This window comes from Medicago sativa, chromosome 8, assembly GCF_051527215.1.
Source record: "Medicago sativa cultivar Bolivia chromosome 8, Bolivia_mono, whole genome shotgun sequence".
Taxonomy (NCBI): domain Eukaryota; kingdom Viridiplantae; phylum Streptophyta; class Magnoliopsida; order Fabales; family Fabaceae; genus Medicago; species Medicago sativa.
Genome location: NC_140756.1, coordinates 21,730,581 through 21,749,183, shown reverse-complemented (window position 1 = coordinate 21,749,183; position 18,603 = coordinate 21,730,581). Strand labels below are relative to the sequence as shown.

The window sequence follows — 18,603 nt, the reverse complement described above, 5'->3', positions numbered from 1 at the left end:
ATTCAACTATTAGAAAATCAAACTCTACTCCCTCCGGTCACATTTATAAGCAAAAAACCACTTTTTAGGTTCATTCAACACCTAATGTATTTGATCTATAATATATACCAAATACATTAAGTATTCAATGAACTTAAAAAGTGAGTTTTTCTTATAAATGTGACCGGAGGGAGTAACCGATAACTACATTTCTTGAACAACTAATAGAATGATAAAATAATATTACAGTCAATTAATTCCATTAAAAAATATATAATTAACAAAATACATTGGACATGAAAACAAATCGGCGACTATGAAAACGATATTTAAGCATTCTAAATTATTTAAGCATGTTTATTAACAGTTGCCACGTGTCAGTTTGTGGAGTTAACTCTTTAGGCCCATTCTCTAGTGTCTGTCATGACAGCTAATTCAGTTAGAGGAGTTAACTGTTTTCTGTTTTCTGTTTTCGTTTTTGGTCACTATAAAACAATGTAATCATACTTCAATTAATAAGATTTCTACATTTGTTTCTGAGCATAATAGTTTGATGAGATCATTTGAGATTACTTTCCTCTTCCTGCTTTATAGTGTTGCTGTCTAAAACCTTAATTAACCTAGCATATAAGAGAAGAGGATAGTGAAGGCTATTAGTGTAGGAATTAAAATATAGTTAATCCTTAAAAGCATAATTGACGAATATATTTACCATAAAGGTTTTTGATGCATCTACATGTGTATCATAAGAAGATGTAGGAATCATCACAATGAAATATTTCACTGTTTTTGTCCTTCTACCATAAAGGACTTCTGCTTCATTGCTCTCACTTCCAATCAATAATTTTATGCATGCCAAATAAGTCAAAATAATCATCACTAATCGTGTCTTGTATGAGACACCTGACACGTCTTTAATTTGAAGTGTAGGCAGGGGCGGATTTAGCGTCCGGCGACCCCGGGCTGTCGCCCGGGCTCGATCCGTAGTTTCCTCACATTAGGCCCAACCTATAGGCCCATTTACACACTTCAAAAAAAAAAATTGGGCAAATTGGGCAACACAACACACCACGCGTGCAACACAACACAAACTCTCTCTCTCTCGGTAGAACTCAACACGTGAACAGAACACAGATTCAGAAATCATCGCCGTCGCCCCAATCATGCTCAATCCAGCCGACACAACCAACTCTCACTAGACAACGAAAATCAAAGATGCGTTCAAGGTTCGTTCATCACTCTTCAATTCATAAACCAACTCAATTTTTCAGTTTCTGTTCTGTAAATTATATTCCTTCTCCTTCCAATAATTTCAAACCAATTTCACAAAAACCTTAATTCTTCTAACTTGCTACTTTCATCCTAAATTGTTGTTGTGTTTCTCTTTCTTAACAACAATGTCTCAACTTCACCATTCATAGTTCAACAAAAAAAAAAAAAATCATATTTTTACTTGTTACTTTGCTTCCTTGGCTTCAAAATCAAGTACTAGGTTAGTCAAGTTTGGATTTTGAGTATCTATGTTTGAATATACTGTTAAGATCTGAATTGGGTTGTTCAGTTACTTCTATTCTAAGCACCATTTTTGTTTTTGTTTTTGTTTTTTTTACTTTTTGTCGGTGTAATTTGTTTTTTTTGCTTGAGGAGGTTTGATCTAGTAGTTATGATATGCTATGGTATCATTTTGATTAAAATTTAATCTTTCATAGTTATGTGTTTTTCTCTTATGTTCATCTGTTGGAAAAGCTAGTTGTTAAGGAACTCTTAACTGTTATTTTTTAAACTTGTTATGTGAAATGAATATTCACTTTGAATCATTAAATTTCAGAGATGAGGAAGTTTTTGGTAGATAGAACAAGGATTGAGAATGTAAATGTTGTGCAACCGGTAGCCGAAGTAGAAGAACCACCGCCTAATGTGGCCAATGAGTTTAATCCAAATGAGATTGTGCGTGATCCAGGTCTTATGAAACAAATTTGGGAGTATGCTTCGGATGTTCAAGACCAAGTGAGGAGGGCATATATATTTAATGGTCCAACGCAACCAAATTTGGAAAGTTTTCCTCGTACTCAATTCGGGAGGGATACAAGATCATTTTCTAGATCATGGTATAACAAGTATACATGGATTGAATATAGTGAGTCGAAGGATGCAGCTTATTGTTTTTATTGCTTTCTCTTTAAGCAACCCGGGAGGGCCAAACACTTTGGTTATGAAGTCTTCAACAAAGACGGATTTAAAGATTGGAAGCATGCATATAAAGGATTGAAAGAGCATGTTGGTGGTCATAATAGTATGCACAACAAATGTATCAAGCACTATGATGATTATAAGAATCAAAGACAAAGTGTGACAAGTAAGATTGCTAGAGCAACTAGGGAATCAAAAGAGTTGTATAAGATCCGTTTGACTTGTTCTCTAGATTGTACTAGATATCTCGTATCACAAGGCATTTCTTTCCGTGGCCATGACGAAACCTCTAATTCTCTAAACAAGGAGATTATCTAGATTGTACAAACTCATTGAGTTGGCTTTGATATTGCCGGTGTCGACAACATCCGTTGAAAGAGCTTTTTCAGCAATGAAGATTATCAAGACTAAATTGCGCAACAAGATCAACAATGAGTGGTTAAATGACTTGATGATATGTTACACCGAGCGAGAGATATTCAAATCACTTGATGACATTGATATTATTCGAACATTCACCGCAAAGAAATCTCGGAAATGCCATTTACCTCCTAATTTTATCTAGCTTGGCAGGTAATATTCCATCTCTCTTAATTCAAATTGTAATTTTGTTCAAAAAAAGACGAACCTCTCTTTTAAATTTTTTTGCATATATTTTTCGCCCAGGCTCTATGAAATTCCTGGCTCCGCCACTGAGTGTAGGTGCTAAAAGAATTAAAAGACAAAAGGAACTTCTTGTTGCACGCTTCATCCTTTTATACTAGCATAATGTAACTTGAAGAAAAACTAATAAAACGCTAAACCCTAGATGCAATAACCAGAACAAATAGAAATGGCATTATCAATTATAAGGCCAGCAACAACATTAAGAGGCAAATAAATTTGCACATAAACGTATGACTAGGTATTAGTAAGCTCCTTCAAAAAAAAAAGGTATTAGTAAGCAGGAAACATCATAGAATATTGTCTCTTAAAAAAAAATCATAGAATATTGTCACCCTTTCAACTACTATAGGTTTCTTACAACTTCTAAGTGATTGTAAGCTATATCATGCAATAACATTTTTGGCAAGATAAGGTTGACAATGATTTTTTTTTTTTATTAAAAAACATCACCCAGTATAATGGTATTATTTAACTTATACTACCTCCGTCCCGGTATAATTGACCTACTTTGGTTTTTCACACAGATTAAGAAAAGTGTATAAATAAAGGGAAAAGTGGAATATATTGTATTGGAAATGATAAAAGTAGTATTATTTAGTGTTATATTGTATTGGGAATGATGAAAGTTGTATTGAAAATTGAAATGGGTCAGTTATTTTGGGACACTTTTTTTTAGAAAATGGGTCAGTTATTCCGGAACGGAGGGAGTAACAAACACATGCACACCAACAACTTTTCTTTATAATTTAACTCTATTTTCTCTCAGATGATTGTTGGCTAGACTTACAAGTTACAATTAGCATTCCAAATGAAAATTGGTTATTTGACCCAACTGAATGTATTGGTCCCTTGATCTCGAAAGACTTAGGCCTCTTTGTTCTTTTAATAAAATGTAAAGTTAAATATTTTTTTATTCCTATAATATACCAACTTCTCATTTTAGTCCCTGTTTTTCTTCGACTTTTAGTGCCTATAAAATTTTTAATTGCCACTTTTGGTCCCTATTTTTAAGTCAAATCATGTGTATTCTTTGTATTTTTGTGCAGAAATGTGTAGAATATTGTAAAAATCTTTCCAAAAAATTAGATTTTTTAACAAAACATTAATTAACTATGAGTTTTTAACCGCAAAAAATATAAAAATTCATATTTAATCCATGTTTTGTTAAAAAAAATTAAAAAAAATTCGGAGAGATTCTTATAACATTATAAACTTTTATGTAAAATTTTATTCAAAAATATGAATTCTACATTGACCAAACGTAAAGATGAAAAAATTTTGGGACTAAATGTCGAAGAATTTTTTTAGAGGGACTAAAACGAAAAATTGGTATATTTATAGAGACTGAATCACATTTAACCCTAAATGTATGCGTTTCTTTTTCAAAAAATATAAATAAGGATCCTAGTAATGTTGTTGCTAGTATGATAATTTCGTTATTCAATAAAGCTAAAAAATTGTTTTTTACTAAAAGTTTTGTGGCCATTTTTATCTGTTTCTTGTTGTTATTATTATTGTTAAGTTGCTCACGAATCAATATTATTTTTTGTGTTTTTCAATTGAAAAGTTAATACGAATGATTTCATGTGTATCTCATATTATTATTTTATAATAATGATTTGGTCAGCTAATTTCCTATTATTTATTTTGTGGTATCTCTATTTGTCACCTTTTCCTCTTGTTACCGCTGATTCGAGAAAGTGGTAGTGTCTATGATGCACTTACATACATAAATAGACACATACATCACACACGATACTAACATGTCAAGTGGGTCAGTTTTAAACAAAATAAGTTAAACTTTAATTAGCTGCTCCAAATAGCATCCGTCGTACTCCTTTCTTTCTAAACCTAGGACCGACGTACTCCTTTCTTCCTCACACAAATTCTGAATCTGCCGCCGCCAACATGTAGATCAAATGGATGGTGGTGTGACGAGGGTCTATGTCATCCGCACCACCGTACCTTTCCGACTTGTGGTTGTTCTCTCTGTTGTCGTAAAAGTTGGTTTGTGTTTTTTGTTTTTTTTTTGTTCCGTTTGATTGGGACGTTGGTGGGTTTCGTGGTGTGTCGTTAGATGCTTGCCGGTGGTTGTTTGGTTTTCGTGGCTTTCAGACTATTTGATTCGTTTTCTTTCTTGGCTGTGGTGGAGGTTATGTTTGCTCGCGACATAGGTGGTGATGGATCATATCTAGGTTCGCTTATGAACTGTTATGGTTTCGATGAATCTTTGGTTGTGTTGGTTTGTGGTGCTTCATGGCAGTTTTCATGGTGGTGCTGATTTTGGGTCTTTTGTGGTGGGGCTCGTGGTGGTTTTTAGTGGTGGTGTTGTGGTGGTTTTTGGTGGTGCTGCGCGCGGTGGCTGGTGTTGCTTTTTGGTGAGGGTTAATGGTGGTTTTTGTGGTGGTCAATGGTAGTTTTGGTGACAGTGGTGGTAGTTGTGTTGATTTTTGTGGTGGTTTTTGGTGGTGGTTAGTGATGGTTATGTTTTTTTCCTTGTTGTATGATGATACAAGGGTTTTTGGTTGGCTTTTGGGTTCTTTGTGAGGTGTGTTTTGGATGAAGGTGCTTGGGAGAGTTAATGGTGGTGTTTGGGGTTTTATTCCCGGCTGTTTTTCAAAGGTTGTTGGTCGTTGTGTAGGTTTTTAATTTGGTGTTCAAGGGTTGTGTGCGAGCAACGGAATGTGGGTGGTGGAAGTTGTTTTTGTGGCAGTTGTGACAATGTTTGAGGATTTTGGTACAACTTTTGTTTATGTTGTTTCGGTGATCGTGGTGTTAGCTTTGTTTTGGTGCTTTGTTTTGGTGTTTTTATTTATTGATTTCGGAGATAGCCCTTTGTTAGAAGACATTTCTTATAGGTTTTTTGAATTTTTTATTTGATTCACAGGTGTATTGGTTTTCCATTGGGGGCTCCCCATCTATCCTTTGTATGTTGCTACTTTATGACTCCTTGCCTAGCACTCCTTGTGCTGATTTAGATTCCTTGTGATTTTAATAAATTCAATTTTAGCTTTTTCAAAAAAAAAAAATTAATTTAATATAACCACATGTGTCTGTATCGGTGTCAAACAAAATGACTCAAGTCTTATAGTGATCTAAGGGGTTTTCACTTTATGACTGTGTTTGGTAACACAAATAAGCTAGCTTATAGCTTGTTGGATTAGCTTATAAGCTTGTTGGATGAAAACGTGACGTGTTTGGTAACAAGCTTTTCTCATGAGCTTATAGCTTTTTGTGAGAAGCTATTTCAAGTAGCTTTTGAACTTATAACTTGTAGCTTTTTATATTTTCTTCCATTTTTAACCTCATTAATTTAATTTTATTATATTTTTAATAAAAAAACTCCCCACAATCATATATAACTACCCACTTTTAGTGATAAAAAAAATAACTACCCACTTTTTATATTTAGGTGCAACCAGCATGTTGCATGTTATTACCATGCCCTATTTTTCTTATTACCTCATGTTGTAGTTTTTTACATTTTTCTTATTACCTTGCGCTTAATTCATGTAATATATTTATAATCGAAAATAAAATATACAATAAATAGTGAAGCAAATGTTTAGTAAAAAAATGTTAATTGAATTCATAAAACACATTTTTCATTTTCGGGATGAAAGTAATTTGAAATAAATTTAAATATTTAAAACGAAATAAATTAAGTAATTTTTTATGTATATATTTTTATAAAAAATAATAATGTCCTTTTATGTCATTTTATACTTATGAGCCACTTCAACATCTAATTTTACCAAACACATTATTTTTAATAAGCGAGCTTTTCAGCTATAAGCTATCAGCTATCAGTCATCAGCTATAAGCTAGCTTTTCAGCTATCAGCTAACTTATCAGCTATCAGCTAGCTTATAACTTCTTTTTACCAAACAAAGCCTATATATTTTTAGGCTGAGAAGTGAACATGAAATGACACTAGTAAGATTTGTATCATGTCAATTTGTATCATGTCAATTCTAATTCATTTTCTCCATGAATTTCAATTAAACTAAATTAAGGAGTACGATTAAATTAAACACGATTTAGATAGATCTAACATTTATGCTGCAAATTTGGTGAACCCTAGACCAGTCAAAAGTGACCTTGACAAACTCAGTGTGATTGGATGTGTATAAACGAAGAATAGTGTGTGAGGGAAAGAGAAAACCTAGGAAATATAAATACTTAAGATCCGCGTAACGTGTTGCATTAAAAAAAGTTAGTCAATATGTTTAAAAAAAATCAAAAAATACTAAATTTATTTAATTAGTGACAAATAAATATGTGGCTCGTGTATGAATTGTATGTGTCAAAGACTTCTTTAAAGGCTATATTAGCGCTTTTTTGAAAGCACTATTGAAACATTGCTATTTAATAGCGTTTTAAAAGCGCTATTATTGGCATTTGACCAATAATAGCGGGAGCTTTCTTAGCGCTTCACAAGCGCTATTAAACGCTAAAATGAACGCTATTAAAGGGGATATTTTGTAGTAGTGAAAAAAAAACGTTAAAAAGTTGAAGTTTGAAAAAAAAAAAATATAGTTAATGCGTTATAGTTATTCTCATTTATAATCGTCCCCGACTGTTTTGGGTATCCCCGCCCATTATCCAGCAATATGTTCACTTTAACATTTACAACAATATGCTCACTTTGATAATTCATTGATCGAGGGTGTGGTATGATGGAGATCGATGGCTATGGTGAAGGAAAAGAGCAAGAGAACTGGAGTGAGTGTCGTCTGACAAATACACTATGACTGCATTAGTGAAGTGATTTAAGGTTTGTGTTTCCTTTTTTATATGAAAGGAGCAATAAAGTGGTAATAAAATAATTTTCTACATTCGGGACGAGTTTGAGTATGGGTTCAAGGTGTGTACTTATATCCCCGTTACTCATCCCATATCCATGTTTTGAAATTGGGAAAAACCCAAACATGTGATAATTTTTTTCAAAACCACTTATAATTTTTTTTTTTTTCACAATAAGATTATTCGTTGTTAAACAACCATGAAAACATGTACTTATAACACTTTATTAAGCAAAATTGAAATAAGATTAAAATAAAGAGGAAGTACAATACTGGGGGCATAAACTTGACCCAGTAAATCACAAAGAACACAACCCCTATAAGGTAAAAAGCAAAACTCAAAATACCAACCACCACGGACAATCTAGCGCACCCACGTGTGGACGCGAAACTGAATTGCAAAAAAAAACGTAAAGCTAATGTTTAGAGCATTTAAATAGGCATATGAATCATCTTCCAACACAGAAACAATTCAAGTTCCAACAACTCCCTAAACAACAAGTCATAAACGCCTTTCGGGCCGAACCAATCCAATCGTTGTCCAGATCGAGGGATGAACAAACGACGGAACTCCAACACAGTCCACCGACAGGACATGAAGCCAATGCATCAAATACATATGGCAAACGAAAACTACCGTCAACACGAAGCATCTATGCACCAAGCCCTTTCGAGCAACTCAAGATTTGTTGAATCCAAATCGTGCGATGCATCCAACAAATCCATGCACCGATGAACATAAATTTAGAACCCATATCCTAACTCCAATAAAAACCAAATAAAAGATTTTCAAACAGAGTCACAAAATCTGGAACAAAAGCACACCCATCCTAAACATCCTAAAACATTAACAAAACAAAAAATAAAAGGAAAAAAAAAACAAAAAAAAAACAGGGGTGACTGAGGCAACCATTGTAGGAAAACTAAGCATACACAGACCGGTGCGCCGCCAAAGTAATGCCGGACTTCCTTGGAGAAAACTATTCTGCAAAGAGGTAAAACAGACACAAAACAACCCCTAACCTCTTTCTGACGCAGAGGAAGCAATTTGAGCTCTTCAAATCAAAAACAAATCCATAGAATCAAAGCAACAAAAGTACAACCGTCAGCCATAAACAAACAACACCGCAACCAAGACGATATGGAATCCGCAAACAGGTGAAAACGACGACAGAAGAAGAGAGAGACGTCGGAGGACAAAGGGGATAACGGTGGTGCGGCCATGAAAGGCATCACACCACCTCAACGAGCATCTACATCGATGCGGTTGTTGTTTGGATGCGAAGGGAAGGTGATGTAGGTGGAAGGCGGTCAAAACAACTTATAATTTACAACATACAAAGTAATTTTTTTCCAAATGAACATGCATTGTGACATCTCTAAATAATATATCACATCATAATCTCAAATAATAAAAGTTAATATAAAGATCAATCTGAACAAAATTTCATAAATGTATTTGTCACTTCGTAAAATTGAAATATACAGATGGGATGTATTTTTTTTTTAATTTTTTTTTACTATGTACAAAATAAAAATATTGAGATAATGTAGTCCAAAGTTTATTGAGAAACCAAAATTGTGTCATGTCGGAGTCCCTTTGATTAAACTTTTATGCATATATCAAACACATTCTAATACTTATCCTGTTGGGTTGAAACTCGAGCGTTTCATTTCTAACTTACGTAGGAGTAGCATAGGAATGCTTCAAATTTAAACTTATTTCTAATTACCTCTTCCAATAATACATTCCTGATATAATATTAACAATCCCATCATTATTACTCCATAATGATAATGATAATATAATTTTTTGAAGGAAAGATGCTTAAAGCATTTCATTAATAATAATAGTTTCAGTACATTGTGGAATATCATAATAAATAATGGGACTAGCTAAGGATGTGGCTTCTCTAGCCAAAGCATGAGCCGCCGCATTCGCTTGTCGCCTAATGAACTCGACCCGGGAGTTTGTAAAGCAAGTGGAAAAAAATGTCTCGGCACGCATCAATTATATGGCCAAACTTTGTAACATCGACCGTGCGAGAATGGAAAGCATTTCGAGTGATTTTTGAATCAAGTTCAAAGTCTATGTTATCAAAGTGCATATCTTGCATCCATTGAAGAGCATGATACAAGCCCAACGCTTCACCTACTGCTACGGGGTAGACTTGATCAAATTGCAGCACTTTAGCTTGCACAAAGGTTCCGGAATCATCCCGAATACACACACCGATACCGGTCCTTTTGAACTGTTCTGAAAAGGCTGCATCTACATTGCATTTGAACCTCCCATTGCTCGGTGGTGTCCACGACAGCTGAATGGTGCCTGCTGGTGACATGGTGCTGTCCGTGGGTCTGCAGTGATGTAGCAGGCTGCTGCAACTGCGCACCTGCTTGCCGAATCGAGCCTGTACGCGGAAGATTGGCCTCGTGCCAATCTTCAATCATGTTTCGAGCCCTGTCAAGAACCTGTGCACTATTTTCATCAACATTATCCCAAATTTTGAGGTTCCTATGCTTCCATAAACTCCATAAAATAGCAGCAACTCGTTGTTTAACGTTCATAGGCAGCTTCTGTAACAAATAGAAAATGGTATTAACAGCTGAATTCGATTGCATGGCAGCGTGCTGAACATCATACCATATTCCGGCTGAATTCCAAACTTGAATAGCAAAAGGACATTCAAACAGCAAGTGATCCAAATCCTCATGAGCAGCACCGCAACTCTCACAGTTTGTCGGACACGAAACCCCTTTATCTTGCAAGCGAACTCTAGTCGGTAAGCATCCCCGACACATTCGCCATAATAGATTTTTAACCTTCGGCGGAACCTTTAAATGCCAAATGTTCTGCCAATTACCTGGACGATGCAGGTGAGAAACATCAATTAGCTCTTCGACACATAACCGATATGCACTCCGCACCGAATAACAACCGTTTCTTTCCGATTTCCAAATGAGACGGTCATGAGTAACTTAACCATACAGAGGCGTATTCAGAATTGCTTCAGCTGTGTCAATACTAAAAATCTGCTGAACTAGACGCACGTTCCAACTCTTACCATGCTCCGATAATAAGCTCTGAACATTGAAATCACGAACGTAAAATGCTACGCCAAACATAACTCGGATTGTGACCAATGTTGGCATTAAGAAAGGATCTAGTCGGAAAATATCGGGCTTTAAAAATACGAGAAACGAGGGATTGAGGCTCCGATAGAAATTTCCACGCTTGCTTACCTAACATCGCAAGATTGAACGCCAAGAGATCCTTGAAGCCCATTCCCCCGTGAGTTTTGTGCATGGACAGTTTCTCCCAACTCAGCCAGTTTATTCCTCTATGTGCGGTTCTGCCATGCCCCCACCAAAACGAGTTTATCATCCTCTCGATAGATATAATGAGCGTATCTGGTATCTGGAAAAGACTCATAACATAAGAAGGTATAGCTTGAAGAACGAACTTAATCATAACCCCTGCCTTCCCGCCTTCGAAAGGCACTTACTACACCAAGAATTAATTCGTTGCCACACACGGTCTTTAATAAAAGAAGAAGTTGATGTTCTATCTCTTCCTATCATGGACGACATCCCTAAGTACTTACTTGTACCCAAAACAGCCCGCACCGCCAGAATATTGGTAATGCTATTTTTGAGAGCATCAGACACGTTCTTGCTGTAAAAAAATTCTGATTTGGCAGACTAATTGCTTGACCAGACGCCGCTTCATAAGTATTTAGGATGTTTTTATGACTTGCGCCTGATTTTCTTCCGCTTTAAAGAACAAAAAAAGTCATCGGCAAACAACAAATGAGACACAGCCAGAGCCCAACGACAAATACTAGTGCCAGAAATAGTTTCATTTTCCTCGGCATTTCGAATTAAAGAAGAAAGACCTTCCGCACAGATAATAAAAAGATACGGAGAAAGAGGGTCCCCTTGTTGCAAGCCACGACTCGGAATAACAGATCCAACATGTTCCCCATTCACAAGAACGCTATAATCAACAGACTCGACACACATTACCATCCATTGAATCCATTTACAGTTGAATCCCATTTTTTCAATTACCGCCTTCAGATAATCCCAATCCATTCTATCGTAAGGTTTGCTAATATCAAGTTTAAGAGCAACAAACTTATCATTTCCTCTGGTTTTAGTATTCATAAAATGGATAGCTTCTATAACAACCATCGAATTATCCAAGATGGATCTATAAGGAATGAAAGCCGACTGGTTGTCGGAAATGCATTTATGAATGATTATTTTGAGTCTGTTAGCTAGAACCTTAGATATGAGTTTGTATAACACATTGCACAAGGCGATGGGGCGCCAATCCTTCATAGAAGTCTGGGAATTACCTTTTGGGATTAAAGCAATATTCATCATATTTCAGGTATGGTGGAAAGGATCTTGTGTCTAACCAAATACAACATTCTTTGAAAATCTCGACACTACACAAGTTCCAAAACTGTTGGTAAAAACCCGGACTGTAACCATCCGGCCCGGAACATTTATCCGGATGCATAGAAAACATAGCCTCGCGAAATTCTTCCTTGGTGAACGGTGCTGTAAGAGTCACATTATCCTCATTCGACATGGATTGCCGGATAACTTCTATGACAGGGACCGTATGGTTATTATTCTTTTGAAATAAATAAAAAAAAATACTTTTTTGCAATTTCACAGATACCAGCACCATCAGATACTTTGTTGCCTGCATTGTCCTCGAGTGATAACATCCGGTTAACCTTCTTTCTAGCAGTAGCAGATGCATGAAAGAATTTCATGTTTCGGTCGCCATCTCGATACCAATGAGCTTTAGCACGCTGCCTCCAATAAGCATCTTCTTGAGATAATAATCTGCTCATTTTCTCAGCCGAGCTACCTCATCTTGGTTGTACCCTGTGCTATTAATTCGAACATTTTGAATTTGGCGTCGACAATCTCCGTTATCTGACTTAAGTTTATTACAATGTTCCTTACTCCAACTCACCATATCAGCCGCACAATGAGTCAACTTAGGCATCACGGAATGGACATTATGTTGCTGCCAAGCGTTATTCACAATTTCCTTAAATCCTGGTTCCGAATACCACACATTCTCGTACCGAAAGCTACGTTTATGGAGATGAGGATGCTGCACCGGACTTTTATTCAAAAGAATAGGATAATGATCAAAAGACGGAGCTGCAAGGTTTTCTAGAGTAGCCGTAGGAAAAAGATGGAACCACGCATTATTAGCAAGCGATCTATCAAGCTGTTCTTCCACCGCACGCGGGGTACCTAAGCTCTTGAACCAACTAAAAGGGTAACCCTCCACCGGAACATCAACCAAACCTGAGTCAAGCACCGATTGTCGAAAATCATTTATGAGCCAGTTAGCCCGAATATTTCTTCCTCTTTTTTCGCTAGCATCCATTATATCATTGAAATCACCAAGAATGCACCAAGGGCCTGAAAACTGATTAGATAACTGTCGAAGGAAATCCCACGCAAGACGTCTACGACCCCTTCAGGGTACCTGTAGTATCCGGTGAGCCTCCAAGGGCCATGAACAACATCAATAACATCAACAGAAATATGATTATTCGAATAATTTACAATATTACAATTAAAATAAGCGCGCCAAAATAAGGCAAGGCCGCCTCCTCTACCTCTACGATCAACAGAAAAACAAAAATCAAAGCCGAGCAAATAACGTAAATCTTCAATTTTATTTCGGGAGACTAGTGTCTCACTTAAGAATAAGAGGTCCGGATTGAAGAGACAAACTAGGTACTTTAAATATGGAATTGCATTCGGGCTACCTAAACCCCTGCAATTCCAACTTATTAGGCTCATTTTCCTCGACACCTAATCTTCTTCATGATCAATCCCGGCCAAAACACAAGGGAAACAAAATAGAACAACGATCAAGGTTGAGAAACAATCTGATCGAACAACAAGCTCTCACAATTGGGTGGCGGCATCGAAACTCTAGGAGAGAACAACAAGCTCTCACAATCCGGAGAGAACAGCAAGCTCTCAAAATTCAGAGAGAACAGCTATCCCGATACAATACGTGATGTGAGCACCAACTTATCAAATAATAATATTTGATTATGATAATATAGTGTAATGCTAATATTATATCTAGTCAAACGAAGAAAAAAATTCAAAGGTGCGGTAAGGAGGGAATTACGTAAGGGCTTGTTCAACAAACAAGAAAATGACACACTGCATTACATTCTTCTTTTTATTTTTTAGTGACTAGAAATTCACACCTTACATAAATAAATTGAAAATCTAAGGTTCAAACTTCGACCGCTACATATAGCAATATCCCTATCAAATGAGTTATACCCACGGTATATTGTATTCTTATTTTTACACGTCAAGAAAACAACAATGCATTTATTTTAGGCTTAATTAATGATTTGGTCCCTTAAGTTATTTGTTGGTTACATTTTGGTTCCATAAGTTATTAACGTTACAATTTGGTCCCTTAAGTTATTTGTTGGTTACATTTTGGTCCTATAAGTTATTAACGTTACAATTTGGTCCCTTAACTTACTTTTTGGTTTCGTTTTGGTCCCTTAACTTATTTTTTGGTTTCGTTTTGATCCCTTAACTCTAATAACATAAAGGACCAGAGTGGTTGATGGAGGAAGAGTTAAGGTACCAAAACGAAACCAAAAAATAAGTTAAGGGACCAAATTGTAACGTTAATAACTTATGGGACCAAAATGTAACCAACAAATAACTTAAGGGACCAAATTGTATCGTTAATAACTTGTGGGACCAAAATGTAACCAACAAATAACTTAAGGGACCAAATCATTAATTAAGCCTTTATTTTATCTTACAAACAACTTTATGTGTGTATATATATTTGAATTATTCTTCAAATAGAGTTTTGAGATTGTAAGGGCTAGTGATACTCTGATTTCCACTCCACATAAATTGGGAAATAATCCTACTACCACTTTCAGTAGGATGAGTAGAGTCAAAGAACAAATATTCAGAAGGATTATCACACAAGTCATAATCTTTTACGTCTCTTTTACCTCCACAACTGTAATATCCCTTGTAAGGTCCACTACCACAGCATGCCACTCCTCCTTCTTTCAAACCTTTTCATCATCAAATTAAGCCACAAATTTTAGAATTGGATAAATATAAAGATACTACAACAATGTAATATTTGAATATTACAAAACTTTTTCGTAAATATATACTTATATTACAAAACTCACCATTATATTGAAAACTAATATCATATAAGTTACGTAGTTATGTCTATTAAATCTGATATGTTATTAGAATATAACCTATTTAATTTGATGGTAAGTCAATTTCATAATACAAATTTGCGGGTCACGGAAGGAATAACCCAATGTTTAGGTTGATACATTAAATGTGTTATGGTGTAAAAAAATACGGACTATACTAGCCAAAATAACAAAAAAATTAATAATATACTTCATATACGTTGTAAACGTAAATGTGTTTTACACTGTCAATCAATCATAACTATAAAATTATTCAAATACTTTATTTTATTCATAACTACTTTTGAAGTCATTGATTTAATTGGCTATAATTTCTTGACATTGTAAAACATTTTACGCTAACGAGACATATAAATTAAATTAAAAAAATTATATTCGACAAAAAATTATTGAAGGATGTAACAGTATTTAATTTTAGAATTAATAATGCTAAAAATGAATATGTCGTAACCTACCAAATTTGGAAGGGTTCCTTATGACTTCAATAAATAGATCAAAGAAATCAAAATAAGAATATTTAAATCCTTTGATCTGTTTCGTTAAATTCTGAAGTTTCACTGATAGTTTAGTGTTGTGCACTTTGGCAAGTGTTGAATACTCTTCAATGCAAGAACTTGATTTAGTTCCATTTACAAATGCCTTGATGGTTGGAAAACAACCAAGTGATGGTGTGTTAAGAATCCCAAATTTCCTCCCTCCAATCTCATGTATTCCCTGAAATTAAATATTGGAATGAATTATATACATAAAAGATTAGAATAGTAGAAGATTTAGGCAATGTTTAAATAAACATCTTAATTATGCGTAAGCACCTATTATACAAGTGTTTATGTACACATCATTTCAATTAAAAATATAAATAAAGTCAAATTATGTTCATATAATTATTAAAAATAAGTAGATACGAGGTTATAGACATGTATATCATGAGTTGTTTTCATAGATTTTATCAAACAGCGCTGAACAACCGTTTAAATAAGTCAATCCAAACATGTTTTAATCATAACCAAAAGAACTACGATATTAGAAAATACAGGAGTGAAGTAACTTTGACATACTTTGATCACAGTTGTAAGATTACCAACAACCATTGATACGTATTTTTCATGAGTGTATAAGCTGGAATTTTCTACAAAATAATCATTGCCTCCAATGTTGATTAAGTAAACAGCTTTGGCCAGCAGAGTTGTGGTTTCTTCATCTCCTAATTTCTGCCTCAATACTTTCTTGACATTCTTCAGATAACTCAATTGTGTCTTTAGATCTATCACCTGAAAATATATAAACACCATATATGATCAACTCTCTTATACACGAAAATATATAAACACCATATGATCAACTCTCTTATACACAAATGTCATATGCTACATAATCTATAAATATTTGTATAAAAAAAATATAATCTATAAATAATTTTTTGTCAAATAACTAAACAACTCGGATTTTTGGATCTAATGTACCAATTTTCTATTGACATGTCAAAAAAAAAAAATTGAGAGGAAACAACTTATAGTATTTAAATACAATCTGGTAGTGCAACCAGGACCTCAAAACTAGCTGATAATGTGGTCGCCAAAAAAAAAATGTTACTTCATCATTTTTAGTTTTAGAAATCTTGATGAGTGGCCAAAAAGTCTAGACAAGTAAAAATACGAGGCATAAACCCCAATTAAGCTAAAAAATTAACAAGCACAAGATCATTAAATTAAGTAATTAAGAACATAAAACAGACCAATCCTTGATGGGTTTCTACTAAAGCCCCAGCTCCAGCAGATGCAAAATTGATTCCATTAATATATGGTTGATTACCAGGAAATAGGTATGGTTGGATTAATGGCAACTTAGCATACTCAGCTGCAACAAAGTACTCATGATTAGATTGTTAATTGGTATATGTAATTGAAATGCATTAAAGTACGGTAAAAGTTAAAATAAAGTTAAATTGTTTGTATATAAGTTATTTATTACGGAGAAATTAAGAAAATAAGTTGAAAACAACTTATGTCATCTCTCAAACAGTTTCACAAGCAGACACATATTCTTACCTATGAAATCTGGAATGACACGTCCATCAGAAAATCTACCAGATGGATACTTGAAGAAGGTTTCACCATATGGTGGGTAATTAGCCTTATAATCAGTAATAGTATTGATATAATTATTGTTTCCAACATCAAATAATGAATCTCCAAATACAAATAATGGCAACATGTTCTTTTGGCAAACATATGTTACCAAGTGTTGGAATTAGCATTTCATAACATAGGAAGAAAATTACGAAACAAAAATTGAATTTTTTGTTTGCCATCTAAGTTAATTTCTCAAAATACTCTTTGGATTCTTTTTTTTTTTGTTGGGTGATTAATACTCTTCGGATTCTATCAATATATATAATCACATAACGTGACAGTATATATAAAATACATTGGAAGTATGAGGTATGCATTTTTTTCTTTAATACATGTAACTACCCATTGAAAGAAATGAACAGTATCTCAAATATTGTAATGTACTATGTTGTGTTTCTCATATGATTAAGGATACATATATACAATAATAATAAGTTAGGCAAACCTATGAATAATGACAAACAAAAATAAAATTAATTACAAATAATTACAAATATTCTAATGCTTAATGATTTGAATATTTTATTCTATCAATCATCCCCAAGCAAATGATCTAAGAATTGTGAAAAAAGTCTGACTGAAAATTATTAAAATTTATATTGGAAGATTCCTTGTCATTGTTTTTAAACTTAAAACACGTCAGCAAGTGGACAAATATTAATATATTATGCATCTAATTACTTTGTCTTTTTTTGAGGGATCTAAACTAATAAAGGATAAATTTTTTTATTGATAACACTGAAAACAAAAATTTGTTCCCTCAAATAAAAAACACTAACACAAATGTTCTTGTTTTTTTTTTTTTTAAAGAAACAAATGTTCTTGTTATAATTGTTTTAGGTGAAATTCAAACTTTGTCCTTAAAATTACAAAATCAAACCCTAATAAATGAACTACATTTCTAAAACAACTAATACATGTATTAAAGACAATTTTCATAGAACTATGCATGACCCTCTGACGTATATGTAGAAGGTAAACAACACCTGGTGTTAGGAAGTTAAAAGTGTCAAATACAAATGGTATCAACACATTGTTGGTTGTCAGAACATGTTTTCTCATGTTTGGTCATTTTACTTGACACGACTTTAAGGTTTGTCTATCCCACTGTAAAATCTATAGTCCTGATTTCACCAGTGGAGAATCCCCAGCCAAGTCAACACATGCATGTTTTCCTCCTACTCACCCGTACAACAATTGTTTTCTGTCTTATGGTCATGTCAAACTTCACTTCCATATTTTGAACCCTTTTACTAAAAAGGACACTCGTCAAAACATGTTGTGCTTTAGGAGGGACGATGTCCTTGCTAGTAAAATTGCTAAAGTCAAAATCTGAAATCGTACCATGAAGATCATCAAAAGTATTGTCAAAATCAGAGTCCATGCCACTTATCCCACTGTATCTTAAAATATGATCTTGTAGCACCTAAGATTGGGTCTTAGAAGCCACAAAGGTGTACGAAAAAGCCTCTACTGCCGAGTACAAACCCAAACCCCAACCTTAATTGGCAAAGAAGTCAACCTCCATTGAAGGTCCCCAAAGAAAGGACCTCCATC

At 34.4% G+C, this 18,603-nt stretch overlaps 2 protein-coding genes and 1 pseudogene across 3 annotated transcripts; 1 reads left to right on the top strand and 2 right to left on the bottom strand.

The window, feature by feature from the left end:
- Positions 1-1,064: 1,064 nt before the first annotated feature.
- LOC146897806 (uncharacterized) lies at positions 1,065-2,917 on the top strand. The gene is made up of 2 exons (XM_085738845.1): positions 1,065-1,205; positions 1,808-2,917. Exon 2 carries the CDS (start codon positions 1,810-1,812, stop codon positions 2,485-2,487), a length of 678 nt encoding a protein of 225 aa, XP_085594971.1. The 5' UTR covers positions 1,065-1,205; positions 1,808-1,809; the 3' UTR covers positions 2,488-2,917.
- A 9,590-nt stretch (positions 2,918-12,507) lies between these two features.
- LOC146897805 (uncharacterized) lies at positions 12,508-13,062 on the bottom strand. The gene has a single exon (XM_085736469.1). It carries the CDS (start codon positions 13,060-13,062, stop codon positions 12,508-12,510), a length of 555 nt encoding a protein of 184 aa, XP_085592595.1.
- A 1,439-nt stretch (positions 13,063-14,501) lies between these two features.
- On the bottom strand, positions 14,502-17,299 carry LOC146897804 (GDSL esterase/lipase 1-like; annotated as a pseudogene). The gene is made up of 5 exons (XR_015023984.1): positions 16,963-17,299; positions 16,650-16,771; positions 15,973-16,185; positions 15,370-15,628; positions 14,502-14,755 (listed from the first exon to the last, which is right to left on the bottom strand). The product of XR_015023984.1 is annotated as a GDSL esterase/lipase 1-like (transcript).
- Between the last annotated feature and the right edge of the window lie 1,304 nt (positions 17,300-18,603).